Source organism: Musca autumnalis, unplaced genomic scaffold (genome assembly GCF_047663935.1).
Source record: "Musca autumnalis isolate F117 unplaced genomic scaffold, ASM4766393v1 scaffold_4, whole genome shotgun sequence".
NCBI lineage: Eukaryota > Metazoa > Arthropoda > Insecta > Diptera > Muscidae > Musca > Musca autumnalis.
In genome coordinates, this window is record NW_027411977.1 from 24,330,065 (window position 1) to 24,350,060 (window position 19,996).

A 19,996-nucleotide genomic window follows, 5' to 3' on the forward strand; every position below is an offset into this window, starting at 1 on the left:
CAGTTTAGGACCTGTTCTCGAATCGCTTTGATTTTTGTTGCAACAACCTGTATTCACTTTCCCTCATACGACGGTACAAGTTTCATCAGGGGCAAGTCCATACTTCCTGAGAAAATGGCCGGAAAGGTTCAAAAAGCCCCTATGACACCTTGTGTAGTGGTTGGAGCGCAAGATAACTCTCGAACGGATCTGCCGATTCGGTCCAAAATTTGGCCTTCGTAATATTTTATCAAAAACATAGTTTAAATTCGAAGATGGGCTATATCGGTCTACTCCTTCAGGTACCTCCCCCACAAAACTTCAAAAATGTTCGGAAAAATGTTGCGAACGATAACTCTTGAAGGGAGTGACCGATGTAATTCATACTTTGCACCAGATATATATCAGGTTCTAATATGGACTATATTTGTCTACTCCTTCTAGTACCTCCCACACAAAATTTCAGATATGTTCAGTTTAGGACCTGCTCTCGGATCGCTTTGATTTTTGTTGCAACAACTTGTATTCACTGTCCCCTATACGGCGGTACAAGTATCATCAGGGGCATGTCCATACTACCTGAGAAAATGGCCGGAAAGGTGCAAAAAGCCCCTACGACACCTTGTGTAGTGGTTGGAGCGCAAGATAACTCTTGAACGGATCTGCCGATTCGCTCCAAAGTTTGGCCTTCGTAATATTTTATCAAAACATAGTTTTAACTCGAAGATGGGCTATATCGGTCTACTTCTTCAGGTACCTCCCCCACAAAACTTCAAAAGAGTCCGGAAAAATTTTGCTCTTGAAGGGAGTGACCGATGTATATGGATATATATCAGGCTCGAATATGGACTATATTTGTCTACTCCTTCTAGTACCTCTCACACAAAATTTCGGATAAGTTCACTTTAAGACCTGCTCTGGAATCACTGTGATTTTTGTTGAAGCGATTTGCATTCGCTACCTCCTTTACGACGGTAAAAGTTTATTCAGGGGCAAGTCCATATTTCTTGGGAAAACAGCCCGAAAGGTGTAAAAAAAACCCCTATGTCACCATATGTGGCGTTCGGAGAACACGAGAACGATAACTCTCGCACTGTTCAACCGATTTGGTCCAACATTTGGTCTTCCTCATATTATATCCAAACTTAGTTTCATGGGCAATACCGGTCCACAACTTTCGGTATTTCTCCCCAATATTTAAGAAATGTCACTAAAATGCTAGGACGATATCACTTGAATGGGGCAACCAATTTGGTCCAATCTTTGGATTTCCTAATATTTTATCAAAATTTAGTTTAACTTCTAAAATGGCCCATATCGGTCCTCCCTAAGGGTACCTGTCCTACAAAAGTTCAACATTTGTGTCTTAGTGCAGTTAATTCCTAATCCACATTTTTGTCGGCAAGTTCAAATGTCCAAAAAGGGCCACACAATTCTGAAGAGACCTTAAATACATTCGATCTGTCCTGAGGTAAAAGTTTCGCTTCACATTGGCTGAGGGTATATATCTGTCGGCTAAGCTGACTGATACTTTCTTACTTGTTTTACTTGAGTTATTTAACATCATTTTCTGATTTGTCCTCCGGTCATAAGCCGTTTTCCCACTTTAATTCAACTGTGAGGTATGTGACAATGTTACACAGCGAGATTTTGATTATTTAGGTTAGATAGGAATTATTTCTTAGTATGTATGTTTGTGTGTAAATTTACAGTTATATTTTATTTCTCTTTAATTTTTTGTTTGTTTTGATTTTATTGAATGTTAACTTTATCTTAGAGTTTTGTTTTATATTTTCTTCATTTTGTGTGTCTTTGTGTTTTGTTTGTTTTTATTTTGTTTTGGGAATGTAATTTTTCTACGTAAGAGAGTTTTTCTTGTTTGCTTGTGATTTAGAGAGAAAAACAGGGGGAGAGCGATAAGTGTCCTTTAGTGTTGTAGTGTGTGTGTTGTTCTAATTCCTGTTATACTGCAACTGCTGAGGTATTACATTTTCCGCTATGTATGTATTTTTGTTTTGTTCTATTCTGCTATTAAATACCCTGTATTAGGAACCTTTGCAAGTGTCTTTTGAATTTTCCCAATATTTCAAATTGTCAACCTTAAATTTCTCTTAAACCAAAATTTATTTATCTCTCCCTCTTTGTTTGTTGGTGGGACACTTGCAATTTAAACATGAATTTCATAAAAATCATGACAATCAACACACTCGCCACCTCCGCCGCCACCACCCATATCAGGGACAACACCTCCACCGCCGCCGCCGGATGAACCCATAACACGTTGTTGGGCCGCCAACATAACCTGCGATTGCTGTTGCTGCTGCTGTTGTTGCTGTACCAATGTTGCCTGTGAACTAAACAAACTTGGATCACAAGTTTCACCATGACCCGACATTCCGCTTATGCCGCCCGGTCCTTGTATCAGTACTGCCCCACGTGGTACCTTTTTGCGCGTACGACTTTGTCGCACGCGCCCCCTATGCTAGGATGGCCTTTTCTGATACAAACAGTCCATGCATGTTGTATGTTCTGGAGCGGAAGAACTCAGTTGATAGGAAGCGGGGCGGTCATGGGGACATTGTGGTTCATGATAAAGGCCATATTGTTGTTGTAGTGTTGCAGTTGGAGCGCCAAAGTGATAATAGGCACCAGCTGGAGTGGCATCATGCCTATAGGAGGCGGAAGAGAAGGTGTTCTCAGCCGATTGGGAACGCATTGGAGCATTTATGGCATCCGAAATGGGAGCATAATAGCGGTCGGGCGAAACACCATAACGATATGAGCTACTTGTGGTACTGTCACGTGACATGGAACGTTCTAGGGATTTGCTGGCTCGCCGATGTATGCCCTCGGGACGATGATCGCTATCACGCCTCACCGACACATAGTGGTCACTGCAAGTGCGATTATCATAAATCGGGTAATACTGGTAATAGGCTTCGGCAGTCTTCGTCTTATGGCCATTGTCAATGTGGGCATGCGCGGAGGCACTGCGTTTACGCGAACCACCAAAACTACGATCGGGAGAGCGTGATTCAAAACTGCCCCGTGGGGATTTTAGGGAAGAACGCGGTAAATCAAGATTGGGTTCGGAACTGCGACTATCGAAACTATTGCGCGGCGAATGATGTTGGCACATTGTGCATGTGGTAGTGGAACGATCCGGTGAAAGGTATTCAATGCTATCACGTGGTGAGATGTGAGGTGACAACGATTCAATGCTACAATCATGAGAGGGTGTCAATTTCTTGAGACAACTGCGATCGGGACTTTTCGATTTCGAAGGACTGGGCGGACGTTTGAGTATACCTCCAGAGGGACTTGCGGAGCGCTTTAAAATGCCGCCACCACCATCAGAGGCTCGACGAGGACTGGGTGTACGTCGACCCGTCGATAGTCTGTCCTGTGATGAGTCGCGACTGGAGCTGACACTCAAACGTTTGCCCTGATCACTCAGACTGGTGCGTGGTGATTTGATTTTGATAATGCGTACCGGAGAGCTACCCTGAGATTTGGAACGATCGGGAGAAATGTAAATATTTTGGCGAGGTGATTTCAGTTTAGTTTTGGAGCCAGCACCAGAACCACTGCTACTGCCATTGCTGCCACTAGAACTGGTCTTCGAAGGTTTGGCAATTTTGTCCGATGATTTGGACTTGAAAACCTTGTCAACCTTTTTATCTATGACCACATGGTGTGTGGTGGTGGTAGAGGCCCCAGAAGTTCCACCCTCCGACTCATCTTCCGATTTTTCCGATGTTGTATAGGTAGCCGTACCTGTACTATCCGATTCAATTATGGGTCTGGGTGGTGATTCAATGTCTGCCGTTACTGTCTGCTGGGTATTTTCTACTACCGTTTGCGGCTCCGGCGACAGACTCGAATCATTCTGCTGCTGATCGCTACCCTCTATTTGCAAATCCGTAGCCTCAAGCGAGGTTTCTTTCAAATTGGCCATATACGTTTCAATGTCACACGTTATGGTCTCAGTCAGTCTGTCCTGTTGCAATTCACACAAATGCTTATCCATATACTGCTGGATGCTGTTGGACGTATCGCCCATAACACTCTCCGCCGCCGTGCGGGACGAGGGTGATTTTCTGGAAGACTCTTTGCCCGATGAGGAAAAATGCACAACCGATACCTGCTGTGTGGCAGCACTAATTCTATCTATTTCACTTTTGAATATTTCAATGACTTCCACATCGCGATTGGGCGATTGTCGAGGAGAAAATTTACCAGGCGTTGTAGTAGCATGCAAGGAAGTGGACGTTGAGCAGGAGGAGGAAATGAATTGACTTTCATGGGAATGTGTTTGGGAAGTGCCACAACTGGTTGTATTGTTGCTGCTACCACTAGCTAGACTTAAATTAAAATTTGTTGGTGTTGTTGCTGCAGTTGTGGCCGTAGCTTGAGATACTCTTGTCTCTTGTGTTAACATATTTTGATTTTGATTATAATTGTCATTGTTGGCATCATCATTGTCGTCGTCATCATCATCATCGTCATGATCATTATTGTCAACAACAACATTATTAACTTGGTCATTAAAATTAGAATAATTATCATCATCATTATTTGTCGTATTTATATCATCACCATCATCATGATCGTCTTCCACTGTGACCGTAGCCAATGCTACCCTATTGCTATCTTTATAATAGTCATCAGAAATAGAGCTACGCTTACCTAAGTCTTTCATAAGAACTGGTTGATACGTTGATGGAGGATGTGATGATTGAATTAAACGTGCCTGGCTACCGGTACTGCCAACGGATAGTGTCGATGTGGTACTGAAATAGAAAAGACAATACGGATAAGAATTTGATTAGTTTGTGAGAGAGAAAGAGAGGCTCAAGAGAGAGGGTGAATGATATGGCGATAGATAATAATATAATGAAAGAGAATATTCATCAATCAGGGTGTAAAATAGTCATAAAGTCAATAGTCTTATTTGTTGACAAGTGAGTTTGAGATGCAAAGGTCATTACTTAGAAACGTGATTGCCATAGTCATTGCCCTGATAGTCAATAGTCATTGTTGTGAAAGTCAATAGTCTTTGGCCTGATAAGCAATAGTCATTGACCTGAGAGTCAATTGAACTGTTAGACTATAGTTTTTGACCCGCTGCTCAATAGCCATCGACTTTACCTTATGCCGAAAATCATTGATCTGAGAGTCAATATTTATTGACCTGAAAGTCAATAGTCATTGACCTGGTAGGCAATAGTCATTGAATAGATACGAAATATTCATTGAAATGATAGTCCGTGGCTTTTGACTTGATAGCCAAAAGTCTTTGACGTCATAGTCAATACTCTTCGACCTGATAGTCAATATTGATCGACCCGATATTCAATAGTAATTGATTCGATATTCATTGACCAGTTTATTGATAGTCATTGACTTTATAGTTAAAAGTCATTGACTTGATGGTCAATAGTCTTTGACCCCATTGTCGATAGTCAATTGCCAATTACCCGATAGTCAATGTTCATTGACCTGATAGTCAATAATCTTTGACTAGACAATCAATTTTCATGGATCGGTAAGTCAATAATCATTCGACTAATAGTCAATAAGCATTGACCTGTGGGTCAATATTAATTGGCCTTAGTTTTAATATATATTGGTCTGATAGACAATTACCATTGACCAATAAGCAACAAATCATTAACCTGAGAGTCAATACTTATTGACCTGATAGTCAATAATAATTGGCGAGTGGCCCAATAGTCATTGGCCTGAGAGTCAATTGTCATTGACATTATAGTCAATATTTTTTGACCTGATAGTCAACAGTCGTTGACCTGATAGTCAATAGTCGTTGACCTGGTGGTCAATTGTAATTGGCTCGATATTCAGTAATAATTGATCCGATATTCATTGACCAGATAGTCGATAGTCATTGACTTGATAGTCAATAGTCTTTGACCCGAATGTCGATAGCCATTGACTTCATAATCAATTGCCATTTACCCGATAGTCAATGTTCATTGACCTGATAGTCAATAATCTTTGACAAGACAATAAATTTTCATGAATCGGTAAGTCAATAGTCATTCGACTAATAGTCAATAGACATTGACCTGTGGGTCAATATTAATTTGGCTTAGTGTTAATATTTATTGGTCTGATAGACAATTACCATTGACCAATAAGCAAAAAATCATTAACCTGAGAGTCAATACTCATTGACCTGATAGTCAATAATAATTGGCGAGTGGCCCAATAGTCATTGGCCTTAGACTCAATAGTCATTGGCCTGAGAGTCAATTGTCATTGACATGATAGTCAATATTTTTTGACCTGATAATCAATAGTCGTTGACCTGATGGTCAATAGTAATTGACTCGATATTCAATAATAATTTATCCGATTTTCATTTACCAGATAGTCAATAGTCATTGACGCGATTGTCGATAGTCATTGACCTGATAGTCAATTGTCATTCACCCGTTAGTCAATGTTCATTGACCTAATAGTCAATAATCTTTGACAAGATAATCAATACTCATTGATCGGTAAGTCAATAGTCATTCGACTAATAGTCAATAGTCATTGACCTGTGGGTCAATCTTAATTTGCATTAGTGTTAATATTTATTGGTCTGATAGACAATTACCATTGACCAATAAGTAAAAAATCATTAACCTGAGAGTCAATACTCATTGACCTGATAGTCAATAATCATTGACAATAGTCATTGGCCTGTGATTCAATAGTCATTAAACTGATAGTCAATAGCTTTTGACTTAATATTCAATAGTCTTTGACTTGATTGTCCATGGTCTTTGATCAGATCGTCAATAGTCATTGACTCGATATCCAATAGTAATTGTTTCGATATCCAATAACCAGATAGTCATTGATCTGATAATCAATAGTCATTGACTTGATAGTCAATAGCCTTTGTCTCGATTGTCGATAGGTCAATGATAATCAATAGTCGTTGACCTGATGGTCAATAGTAATTGACTCGATATTCAATAATAATTTATCCGATTTTCATTTACCAGATAGTCAATAGTCATTGACGCGATTGTCGATAGTCATTGACCTGATAGTCAATGGTCATCCACCCGATGGTCAATGTTCATTAACCTGGTAGTTAATAATCTTTGACAAGATAATCAATACTCATTGATCGCTAAGTCAAGAGTCATTCGACGAATAGTCAATAGTCATTGACCTGTGGGTCAATATTAATTTGCCTTAGTGTTAATATTTATTGGCCTGATCCAATCCAATAACTCAATATTCATTAATCTGAGAGTCAATGTCAATTGACCTGATAGTCAATAATAACTGTAGAGTGGCCTAATAGTCATTGGCCTTAGATTTAATAGTCATTTGCCTGAGAGTCAAATGTCAATGATATGATAGTCAATAGTTTTTGACCTGATAGTCAATAGCCTTTGACCTGATAATCAATAGTCATTGACTCGATATTCAGGAGTAATTTATTCGATATTTATTGACCAGATAGTCGATAGTTATTGACCTGATAGTCAATAGTCATTGACGCGATTGTCGATAGTCATTGACCTGATAGTCAATTACCATTCACCCGTTAGTCAATGTTCATTGACCTGATAGTCAATAATCTTTGAGAATATAATCAATATCCATTAATCTGTCATAGTCATTCGACTAATAGTAACCTGAGAGATAATACTCATTGACTAGTGGTCCAATAGTCATTGGCCTGAAATTCAATAGTCATTGACTCGATATCCAATAATAATTGATAGTCAATGGGCTTAGATTCAATATTCATTTGCCTGAGAGTCAATTGTCATTGACATGACAGTCAATAGTTTTTAATCTGATAGTCAGTAGTCATTGACCTGATTGCCAAAATACTATTCATTAGCCTGATAGTCAATAGTCATTCATCTGATGGTCAATAGGCATTGACATGATAATTGATGACCTGATAGTCAATAGTAAATGACCTGCTGGTCAATAGTCATCGACTTCATAGTCTACAGCAATTGACTTGATAGTCAATATTTATTGACGTTATAGTCAATTGTCATTGATCTGATAGTTAATAGTCTTTGACTCGGTAATGGATACGCATTGATTACCAAGTCAAAAATCATTGTCTTAAGAGTCAATAGTCATTGACCAGTGGCCCAATAGTACTTAGCCTAAGAGTCAATAGACATTCATTAGCGGGTCAATACTCTTTGACCACTGAGTCAAAATTAATTTACCGGAGAGTCAATATTAATTAGACTGAGAATCATTAGTCATTGACATGATAGTCAATAGTTATTGACCTGATAGTCAATAGTCATTGACCTGATAGTCAATAGTCATTGCCCTTGTAATCAGTAGTCATTAGACTGAGAATGACTAGTCACTGACCTAATAGGCAATAATTATTGACCTGATAATCAAAAGTCGTTGACCTAATAGTCAATAGTCATTGACCTGAGAGTCAGTAGTTTTTGATCAGCGGGCCTAATAGTTAATAGATTTTGACTTGAAAATCAATAGCAATTGACCTGATAGTCAATAGTCAGTGACTTCAGGCCCGATAGTGAATGGTCATTGATCTGATTGTCATTAACATGAGAGTCAATAGTCATTGACCTCGAAGTCCATAGTTCTTGACCTCGAGAATCAATGGTGCTTGTAATGAGAATCACTAGTTATTACCTCGATAGTCATATTTCATTGACCAGAGAGTCAAAAGCGTTCGACATTGATCTGATTGTCATTAAAATGAGAGTCAATAGTCATTGATATCAGAGTCGATAGTTCTTGACCTCGAGAATCAATCGTGCTTGTAATGAGAGTCACTAGTTATTACCTCGAGAGTGATAAATCATTGACCAGAGAGTCAAAAGCGTTCGACATTGATCTGATTGTCATTAAAATGAGAGTCAATAGTCATTGATCTCAGAGTCGATAGTTCTTGACCTTGAGAATCAATGGTGCTTGTATTGAGAGTCAGTAGTTATTACCTCGAGAGGCATAAATCATTGACCAGAGAGTCAAAAGCGTTCGACATTGATCTGATTGTCATTAAAATGAGAGTCAATAGTCATTGACCTCAGAGTCGATAGTTATTGTCCTCGAGAATCAATTGTGCTTGTAATGAGAGTCACTAGTTATTACCTCGAGAGTCATAAATCATTGACCAAAGAGTCAAAAGCGTTCGACATTGATCTGATTGTCATTAACATGAGAGTCAATAGTCATTGACCTCAGAGTCGATAGTTCTTGACCTCGACAATCAATGGTGTTTGTAAGGAGAGTCACTAGTTATTACCTCGAGTGTCATAAATCATTGACCAGAGAGTCAACAGCGTTCGACAAGAGATTTTTAGAAAAATTGAAAGATCTCTATTGTGTGGGAGAGCTCACCTTAATGTCAAATGATTTGGTGTCCTTCCCAGGGAAGCTTTTGTTTTAATTGTACCCTGTTGGAATTCCTCTTCACCTTCCGATTTGGTGCCGGGATCCATGCGTTCGACATCACTTTGGGATTGTAACTGTTGCTGATGTTGTTGTTGTTGTTGCTGCTGGTGCTGTTGTTGTTGCTGCTGATAATGAATATGTAATTGTTGTTGTTGTTGCTGCTGCTGTTGTTGGGCTGCATCCATGGCAGAACCTAGAATATCTAAAGAGAACAACAACATTAAAGAAACATTTTTCTAGGCTGTGCTGGTGGGAGTGCTGGATCCAATTTTTTTTTTTACCTGAAGCATCGCCCACAGTTTTACTACGACTACGGAAAGTGGAGGTGTGTAATGTATGATGCATTTGATGATGCTCTTGGAATGGTACATCTTCTGCCTCCTGACTACCTGAGATGTTATCATAATCTATGTTGCCAGCCGAATGTCTTTGTGAGCCGGATTTTTTCTTAGGTTTACCCAATGTCTGGGAACCCTGCATTATTGTTATCTACAAAATGAGTAGAGGTAGCGCGGGGTGTGGGGGGACAAATAGCAATAAATTTGGTTAGTAAAAGGCGAACAGAGATAGGGCCAAGCCTAATTGATTGCAGAATTGTGTCCATGGCTGCTTACCTGTTGCTTTGGCCTCTCCAAAGTCTGTGAACTTCCCGAACAACCACCCTGTGATGACATGCCCGATACCGAACCAGAACTACCACCGAAATTCTTCATAGGAATCGACATATTTCGGACACTTTCGCGTATTATCTGACGTATGGTCTTTAGGAATGCATTACGGAAATCAGCGGTGCTATTCGAAAGCACATAGACCTTTTCGGAACGACGTTGCAGCTGGGAGCGCAGGTGGATCAGCTCCCAAAGGAAATGTGAATCCATGTCCTTGGCCGATGAGGCACGCACCTGGACTTCGGTGACGGGTATTAAGACTTGATAGCGTATGATTTCCACCTCATTGGGTGTGCTTTTACTTGAGCCACCCTAAGGTATGAGAAAAAAAGAAGAATGGTTAATGATCAATTGAGAAAAGGGAAAATGTGATTTGGAGGGAATGGAGAGAAGATAAGAGTAAGGGATGTAAGAAATAATGGAGAAAAGAAGGACGGATATGATGTATGAAAGGAAATGAAAGATTGTGAGGCTCAAGAGATGGGAAATGAAAATAACAAACTAAAGAAAAGGTAGGAGGGAAATTATGTGTGGAGTAGCAGAGAAACAGTGTGGGTTATTTAGATACGGCTGATGGAAGGGAAACAAATGAGATGCAAGTTATTCTTTCTTAAACTTAGGAAGGTCAATCTTTTGTTACCATCAGTTTCTTCTTTTGTCTCAGACGCTCTTTACAAAGGAACACAACCGCTGATTTGAATACGAAGCACATGGCATGTAGCTCCAGACCCTTTTTGATTTTGCCCAGAAAATCGGAAATATTTAACCACTCAACACCGCCATAATATAGAAGATCACCTGGATTGGGGAAAACAAACAACAACAACAAATTAAACCTTAAAATCTTGATCACAAAACCACTATTCCCCCAAAATACCTGGACTCAAGTCAATGGGCTGTTTGCAGGCCTTTTGATGTTGGCGGAACAAATGATCAAATATGGCTCCATATTCTTCGTGGATTCTTTGCATTTCGTTAATATGTTCGGCAACCTTTTCCATGCCCTTGAGGGCCTCTGTTAAAAAAGAAGGGACACATTAAAATGGCAACTAAAAACCATAGCCTTGTCGGTTGTACTTACCGCACAAATGTAAATGTTCATCGGCCCGAGAATCGGTTAAATTACGTAACTGTTGCAAAAGCAGGGGATATTTTAGGATACGTTGTATGGGCTTTATTAAATACGATTCCAAGGTACAGCTGTGCTGCTGTTTGGGATTGCGAGCATTTAGGAACTCTTGCAATGCATGATTTCCTTCATCTGAAAGTTGGTAGAATGAGGTTGCGGGGAAAACAACAACAATATAGCAAATCTGGAAAATAAACTTACTTGGATGCAAAACTTTTTGGGCCTTACTGTGACTGGCACAAAACGATGAATAGAGCTTGAAATGATTTACATAATAGAGGAATGCGGAACCGATGGCAAATAAGACATTCTAGAAAAATGGAAAAAGGGAAAGTTTCATTTACTCCAAAATCCAACATGCAGGTTAATCTTGTACTTACTCGATATTGACTAGGATGATCAAATTTATGGAAATCTGGTTCAAGCTCTAATGCCTCAACTAGATTCTGCAAGAATTGCCTCTGGAATGTGACAATTTCATGGATATTACCAAATAGAGCATTGATTTCGGCATTCGATAGGAAAGTTTCACGTTTCAAGGGTTCCAAATAGTTTTCGAGTAGATTATTTAAATGCTGCAAGGATAAATGGGGTAGGCATAAGCATTAACAATTTTAAAAATTCTGCCTGGTACAAAAATTCATAAAAAAAGATCTTTAAATTAACCACGCCTCACGGCCTTTTTGGTCCTCACAAAACATCTTTAAATTAACCACGCCTCACGGCCTTTTTGGTCCTCACAAAAAACTTTAAATTAACCACGCCTCACGGCCTTTTTGGTCCTCACAAAAAATCTTTAAATTAACCACGCCTCACGGCCTTTTCGGTCCTCACAAAAAATCTTTAAATTAACCACGCCTCACGGCCTTTTTGGTCCTCACAAAAAATCTTTAAATTAACCACGCCTCACGGCCTTTTTGGTCCTCACAAAAAATCTTTAAATTAACCACGCCTCACGGCCTTTTTGGTCCTCACAAAAAATCTTTAAATTAACCACGCCTCACGGCCTTTTTGGTCCTCACAAAAAATCTTTAAATTAACCACGCCTCACGGCCTTTTTGGTCCTCACAAAAAATCTTTAAATTAACCACGCCTCACGGCCTTTTTGGTCCTCACAAAAAATCTTTAAATTAACCACGCCTCACGGCCTTTTTGGTCCTCACAAAAAATCTTTAAATTAACCACGCCTCACGGCCTTTTTGGTCCTCACAAAAAATCTTTAAATTAACCACGCCTCACGGCCTTTTTGGTCCTCACAAAAAATCTTTAAATTAACCACGCCTCACGGCCTTTTTGGTCCTCACAAAAAATCTTTAAATTAACCACGCCTCACGGCCTTTTTGGTCCTCACAAAAAATCTTTAAATTAACCACGCCTCACGGCCTTTTTGGTCCTCACAAAAAATCTTTAAATTAACCACGCCTCACGGCCTTTTTGGTCCTCACAAAAAATCTTTAAATTAACCACGCCTCACGGCCTTTTTGGTCCTCACAAAAATCTTCTTATTAAATTAATTTCTAGTCCTTAAATTCACTTACCTTAACATAGGTTTTTTCCGTATCGACCAATTCCAATATGACTTTGCGTAACTTCTCGGCATCCGTTAATTGGCGTGACGGCGTTAGGGCTGCATTTGAAACCGATGATGTCACAGATCCTGTGGGACTCGCTTTGCGGGTTTCCTGAGGTGAACGACAAAATCCGGTAACCTTTTGTTGTTGGTGGTTCGTTCAACGTGTCATCGTGGTGGTTGTCGTGGTGGTGATTTGTCGTTAGTGGTCGTGGTGGTGTTGGAGGAGGAGGTGGAGAAGGGTCATTGTTGTCATCGTCGTTGTTGTCATTGTTGTGGTGGTCAGGAATGTCATGTTGTGTTGTTGGTGTTTGTTGTAGTAGTTGTTGTTGTTGACGTCAAATGACACATGCGAATTTTGGTTTTTAGGCGCATAGAATTTGTTTTTGTTTGTTCGAATGACACATGAATATAAAATAAAGGTGAATTAAAAAAACATGTTTAGGTGTGCTTAATAATGATATTTGATTTGAAGAGTCAGCGAACGAGAGGATAGTGCATAGGGCATTTGAGAGAGAGAGAGCAAGGCGGGGGGTCCGTAACATCATGTGAAACAGCAAAGGAAAGGGATGACATTTTAGTGATTGATATGATGTGAGGATGAGGGTTGGTGATGGTTGTCTGCAGATGACATTTACTATTGACTATAATTTGATAATTGAATAGAGGTGTCCACTATTTCCATTTACATCATAGCTATGCAACCCTAAATAAAACCACAACCACCTGCAAGACTTGAGGTCCATTTGATTTATGTTGAGTGCAATATGTTGGTGGCTCTACAGCTTTTAGGTCCTTCAAGTTTCCCTGCCAATCTAAACTTGGCAAAAATGCCAAATTTCCAAGGAATCGTGTGTGTGTGTGTGTGTTATTGTGGGGGCGAAGCAGTGTGTGCATGTGGTTATTATTTCCTGTCTAATGTTCACACCGCACATTTAGAATTTCACTTGCATTCATATGTTTGGCATACGGAACAAATTTCTCATTACGAATCCACAACCAAAACCAAACTCAGACATAAAGTGAAACAGAGAGCGAGAGACAAATGATGTTCGAGTTTTGTGGTGGCACCTGAGTGCCGTTTATTATGCTGACTACTACACAAATTTTCAATTTGAATGTAAAGAATGAATTTCATTTGAATTTAAATTTCATTTCATCAATTGCTTGCTCGTCCACCCAAATTCCACTTAAAGATGAGCTATAGATTTCCAGTGAAAAATAAGTTATTAAAGTTTTCTAAGAACCTTTGGCCTTTCACCAATTCTTTCCCCCTCGCTGAACAGCTTAGTGTTATAGTTATTTATTTAGAAATTTTATATTTCTATTAACATTTTTTTGTCTCTGTTTGTAGAACTCTTTTCGTTGCATTTTATGCAAATGACTTCAGTTTTAATGGCAGGCAGTCAGTCGGGTTTTGTTCACTCTGCTCTTCATAACTGTTGTCAGTTGTAGTTTGTAGTGGATAGTAGAAAGGTCCTTGATTATAATACAAGCTGTTATGGTATTAAGTATTTTCGTTAATACACAAAAGACATTACACACATACATACACACATAAAGTCATGGAGTAAAAAAAATGGTGAAATAATGTAAAACATTATTTCACCTTAATGATTTACTAAATGCTGAAAGAAAGACACAAGGAAGTGAACAGTGGGCTTTTTTCGAGGAATTTAAAAATATTTATACCCTCAGCAGGGTTATCACTTTCATAAGGGCAAAATGTGCCTTATCGAAATAATGGTTTCAGATCACTAGTATGTTTGGACGAAATCCGCTTTAGACAAATTAAAGTTGGTCGATTTAGCCATGTCCGTCCGTCTGTCTGTTTGGCTGACTGAAGCGCACGATAACTCTAGAACGGATCTGCCGATTCGGTCAAAAGTTAGCCATCCTAATATTTTGTCCGAACTTAGTTTAAGTCGGAAAACGAGCCATATATGCCCATTCCTTTAGGTACCACTCCCGCATTCCTTTAGGTACCACTCCCGCAAATGTTTGGAAAAATTGTGCGCACGATAACTCCTGAAGGCAGTAACGGATTTTGTTCATATTATGCACATCGTAAAATTTCTACGAGACATATATATGGTTCGAATATGAACTTTAGATGTCAACTCCATCAGGTACCTCCCACACAAAATTTGGGAAAAGTGATGTTAAGCACCTCCTCTCCAATCGTTTTGATTCTTCTTGTAACCGGTTGCACTCAATGCCTCTATTACGATGGTACTAGTTGTTTCAGTGGCGAATGCATACTTCTTGAGAAAATGAACCGAAATCGGCAAAAAACCCATACGGCCAGCATGTGCAGTGGCTGGTGCGCATGACAACTCTCGAACCAAATACTGCACAATTAGATGTTGTCGATACAAATCTGTTTGACTGTTATCGCCGTGAGCATCCCTGCCACAATCTTGTGGACAGGCTTTTCACACTCTATTAGGCGAGCACTCCTTGTCCCGATAACATAACAACACAATGGCAACATATTGCCCACTCCATGCAAACAGCTGCAAAATCCACACTTGGATTCCAGAGACCTCCACAAAGGAATTTATGGTATGACCAGGAGTGTCGTGCAGCTACCAAAGAGAAAAATGCGGCATATAGAGCTAGCTTACAATCAGTCGCAACGCGTAGCGCACGAGAGAGATGTCGGGAGAAAAGGAGAGAAGAGAAACGTCTTTTCCGCAAGAAAAAGAGAGAAATGAAAAAGCGGGAGTATGAAAAAATTGAGATGTACTGGAGCCAGAGCGAAGTCCGAAAATTCTACCAAAGTGTGAAACATCAAACAGATGGCTTTGGTACATGCACATCCTCCTGTAGAGACCAGCAAGGTAATCTGATAACAGATACAGATAGCGTGCTCAGGATATGGAAGAAACATTTCTCCAATCTGTTGGTATCCAATAATAGAGAAGACGATGATACCACAGATCCAATCCCAGAAGATGGTATAGAATGTATAACGCCCGGCCAAGATGAGGTAAAAACAGCAATCAACCGGCTGAAGAATAATAAAGCAGCAGGAGCCGATGGCTTACCAGCCGAGCTGTTTAAAACCGGAGGCGACGCGCTGATCAGCTAGTTAGCACCATCTGCTTATGACATAGACATCATAGGACGATCAGTAAAGGAAGTAACTGATACCTTTAGGAAAGTCGAAGCAGAATCTGCGAAAGTGGGTCTGGCGGTAAACGGCGAAAAGACCAAATTGAAGGTGCCGACGCGCAAAGCGTCCATAGAGCTCGGACCAACTGTGGAAGTTGGTACCTATAATTTTGAGGTAGTTAAAGACTTCGTCTACCTCGGCACTGCCATAAACACAACAAACAACATCAGTTGTGAAATAAGAAGAAGAATTGTATTGGCCAACAGATGCTACTATGGTCTAAGTAAGCAATTTAAAAACAAAGCCACATCTCGTCAAACAAAAATAACACTATACAAAACGCTGATACTACCCGTGCTAATGTATGGCTCCGAAGCATGAGTACTTGCGCAAGCAGATAAGGCAGTGCTTGGTGTGTTTGAGAGGAAAATTCTTCGAAAGATCTACGGGCCGACGTCGTATGAACCACGAGCTATATCAGGTATACAAAGACATGAATATAGTTAAACATATCGAGATGCAACGATTGTGTTGGCTAGGCCATATCATGAGAATGAGCGATGATCAACCTGCTAAAAAGGCGTATGAATACATGCCACATGGCGGTGCACGCAGAATGGGCAGGCCTAAGCTTCGATGGAGCATACAAGTGGATGAAGAAATGAAAAGGCGCGGTATTCCAAAAAGTCAAGCGAAAAACAAAGAGGAATGGAGATCTTTTCTTAGTTCGGTCTATGGTACAAATGTTCTGTAATGGGCCAACTTAGTAAGTAAGTAAGTAAGTAAGTATTAGGCATGTTCGGAAAGATATTCATGATCTAGAGAAATTGGTCTATAGAGAGAAGTTCGACGCACTTATCAGGCAGATTTGGATAGCATTCAGTTGGAAGATAGAGTAAGGATGCTGTACTCAGAGATCACATCCCATCCATCACAGAAGAAGAATGCCAGCTACCAGGGTAAATACCACCAGAGGGGAGACCCAAATAATAGGAAGAGGCTACATAGCAAACAAAGAAAACCATGTACAGCGGTTTCACTACATCATACTCCTCCCCTATTAACTCGAATTCGCCATGTTGAAACAGCGCTAGTGTGAACTTCGCCATAGAAACCCACAATTCTATTTGTGTAAAACAGGGCGCATGGAACAAAATAGTTCTTCAGATGGATGCATATTTCTAGAAACTTTTCTTTTGCCATCTTCGGTAAAGGACGTTGCGAAACCCACGAAAAAAACTGATGGGAAACCGATTATTGTTCCTCAAAATCTCAACGAATAAATTAGTATAAGTCGGCTTTACTGGCAGGGACATATCCTTAGCCTGTGTAAATTGAATGGACAGATCGAATACACCACCAAAATACTTTTCGCCAAAAATTATGTAGTTAAAGAATTTTCAGAAATTTGTGGCCATTTTTGGACGTGTGAACTTGCCGACAAACAAGTAAAAAAGTGTCAGTCGGCTTTGCCGACAGATATATACCCTCAGCCAATGTGAAGCGAACTATCACCTCCGGACAGATCGAATGTATTTAAGGTCTCTTGAGAATTTTGTGGCCCTTTTCGGACATTTGAACTTGCCGACAAAAATGTGGATTAGGAATTAACTGCACTAAGACACAAATGTTGAACTTTTGTAGTGCAGGTACCCTTAAGTATAGTACATATTGACATGCAAAACTGACAGTCATCGATGTCTATTTCGTGAATATCAAAGCCTAACTGAAAAATTTCTCTTGTAATATCTAAATAATACCGTATATATTGTATTTAAAAGGTTTTTCGCTAAATAAAAGTTGTTATTTGCCGGAAAATTGTCCTAAAAGTACGTTGGCTGTCATTTTTGATTGATAGTGTGTACTCCCTTTTAGGGAGGACCGATATGGGCAATTTTAGAAGTTAAACTAAATTTTGACAAAATATTAGGAGATCCAAAGTTTGGACCAAATTGGTTGCCCCATTCAAATGATATCGTCCTAGCATTTTAGTGACATTCCTTAAATATTGGGAAGAAGTACCGGAAGTTGTGGACCGGTATTGCCCCTATTGAGACTAAGTTTGGATATAATATGACGAAGACTAAATGTTGGACCAAATCGAGAATTATCGTGCTCACCGACAGCCACATATGGTGACATAGGGATTTTGTACATCTTTCGGACTGTTTCCCTAAGAAATATGGACTTGCCCCTGAAAAAACTTTTACCGTCGTTATGGAGGTAGCGAATGCAAATCGCTTCAACAAAAATCAAAGTGATTCGAGAGCTGGTCTTAAAGTGAACTTATCCAAAATTGTGTGTGAGGGGTACGAGAAGGAGTAGACAAATAAAGTCAATATTCGAACCTGATCTATATCTGGTAGATATATTAGGATGTGCAAAGAATGGATTACATCAGTCACTCCCTTTAAGAGTTATCGTGCGCACAATTTTCCGAACATTTTTGAACTTTTGTGGGGGAGGTACCTGAAGGAGTGGACCGATATGGCTTATCTTCGAATTTAAACTACGTTTGGACAAAATATTACGAAAGCCAAATTTTGGACAGAATCTGCAGTTCCGTTCGAGTGTTATCTTGCGCTTCATCCACAACACACGGTGTTATAGGGGCTTTTTGCATTTTTCAGGCTATTTTCTCAGGAAGTATGGGGTGCAATGAATACAACTTGTTGCAACAAAAATCAAACCGATTCGAGAGCAGGTCCTATTCTGAACTTATCCGAAATTTTGTGTGGGAGGTACCCGAAGGAGTGGACCGACTGGGTCCATATTGGAACCTCCTCTAAGTTTAGTTGAAAATTTACGATTTGCAAAGTATGGATCAAATCGGTTGCTTCCTTCAAGAGTTATTGTGCGCACAAGTTTTCCGAACATTTTCGAACTTTTGTAGGGGAGGTACCGGAAGGAGTGGACCGATATAACCCATTTTCGAACTTACACTAAGTTTGGACAAAATATTATGAAAGCCAAAATTTAGATCGAATCGATTGATCCGTTCAAGAGTTATCGTGCGCACCAGCCAGACAGACGGACGGACATGGCTAAATCAACTCCAAATTGTCTGAAACACATTTCCTTCAAACATTTTTGGGGTCTAAAACCATTATTTCGATGAGACACATTTTGCCCGTATGGAAGTGTATATACCCTCGTTAGCATAAATGCTGAGGGTATAAAAAAAAGTTTTAAAGTTATCTTGCACAATATCCGACAAGGTTTTGAAGCTTTTGGGTCATTATCTTAGGAAATATTGACTTACTCCGGAACAAAATGAACCATTGTAAATGAGGCCGCTCCAAAAATATACTGAAAAAGAGTCAAAACGATGCGAGAGGAGCTCCTAAACTTCACTTTATCCGAATTTTGTGTGGGAGGTACCCGAAGGAGTGGACAGATATAGTGCATATTCGAACCAGATCTATATCTGGAAGGAATAATACTTTGTGCAAAGTTTTGACCATTGCTGCCTTCGAGAGTTATCTTTCAGAAGGAGTGAACCGATATGGCCATCTACGAACTTAAACTAAGTTTTGACAAAATATTATGATACCCAAAATTTATTTCGAATCAGTTGAACTGTTCGTGCGCACAAGCCAGGCAGACAGACATTTTTCGTATCTAGCCTAAAGGCTGAGGGTATAAAAATATATACGACTTAATAGATATGCTCTTGCTCAAATGTCAAATTACAGCTATTTCGGTTAAACATTGTACCTAAGATCCTCAAAATACCGAAAATCGGGAGGTTACGTTATATGGGGATATACCAAAACATTGACCTATGTTGACGATTTTTGGTGGAGAACTTTTGTGACCACTGAGAACCTTAAATGTCGAGTTACAGCTAGTTTGTTTAAAAATTGTAGCTAAAATTCTCAAAATACCGAAATTCGGGAGGTACCGTTATGTGGGTGATATACCAAAACATTGATATATGATGACGATTTTTGGTGGAGAACTTTCGTGACTACTGAGAACTTCAAATTTCAAATTACAGCTAGTTCGTTCGAAAATTGCATCTAAGATCCTCAAAATAGCGAAAATCGGGACGTACCGTTATATGGAAGATATACCAAAATATTGACCTATGTTGA

General features: G+C 39.6%; 2 protein-coding genes across 18 annotated transcripts in view; both read right to left on the reverse strand.

The window, feature by feature from the left end:
- LOC141403579 (protein still life, isoform SIF type 1-like) overlaps positions 1–19,996 on the reverse strand; it is a 392,764-nt gene that overhangs the window by 25,912 nt on the left and 346,856 nt on the right. For 14 of the 17 annotated variants that reach the window (XM_073986229.1, XM_073986221.1, XM_073986220.1 and 11 more), the window contains 10 exons: positions 12,750–12,920; positions 11,592–11,786; positions 11,413–11,521; positions 11,164–11,343; positions 10,960–11,097; positions 10,723–10,880; positions 10,029–10,394; positions 9,696–9,903; positions 9,361–9,616; positions 4,669–4,772 (listed from right to left, as the gene is read on the reverse strand). In XM_073986229.1, the coding sequence (XP_073842330.1) occupies positions 4,669–4,772; positions 9,361–9,616; positions 9,696–9,903; positions 10,029–10,394; positions 10,723–10,880; positions 10,960–11,097; positions 11,164–11,343; positions 11,413–11,521; positions 11,592–11,786; positions 12,750–12,920 (1,885 nt within the window). The remainder of the gene's footprint in view (positions 1–4,668; positions 4,773–9,360; positions 9,617–9,695; positions 9,904–10,028; positions 10,395–10,722; positions 10,881–10,959; positions 11,098–11,163; positions 11,344–11,412; positions 11,522–11,591; positions 11,787–12,749; positions 12,921–19,996) is intronic. The other 3 variants (XM_073986231.1, XM_073986228.1, XM_073986219.1) reach the window with 1 other exon arrangement.
- LOC141401526 (uncharacterized) lies at positions 2,147–4,616 on the reverse strand. Its single transcript, XM_073981817.1, is given in 1 exon segment — positions 2,147–4,616. A coding segment is annotated over 1 exon segment (2,274 nt). The 5' UTR covers positions 4,421–4,616.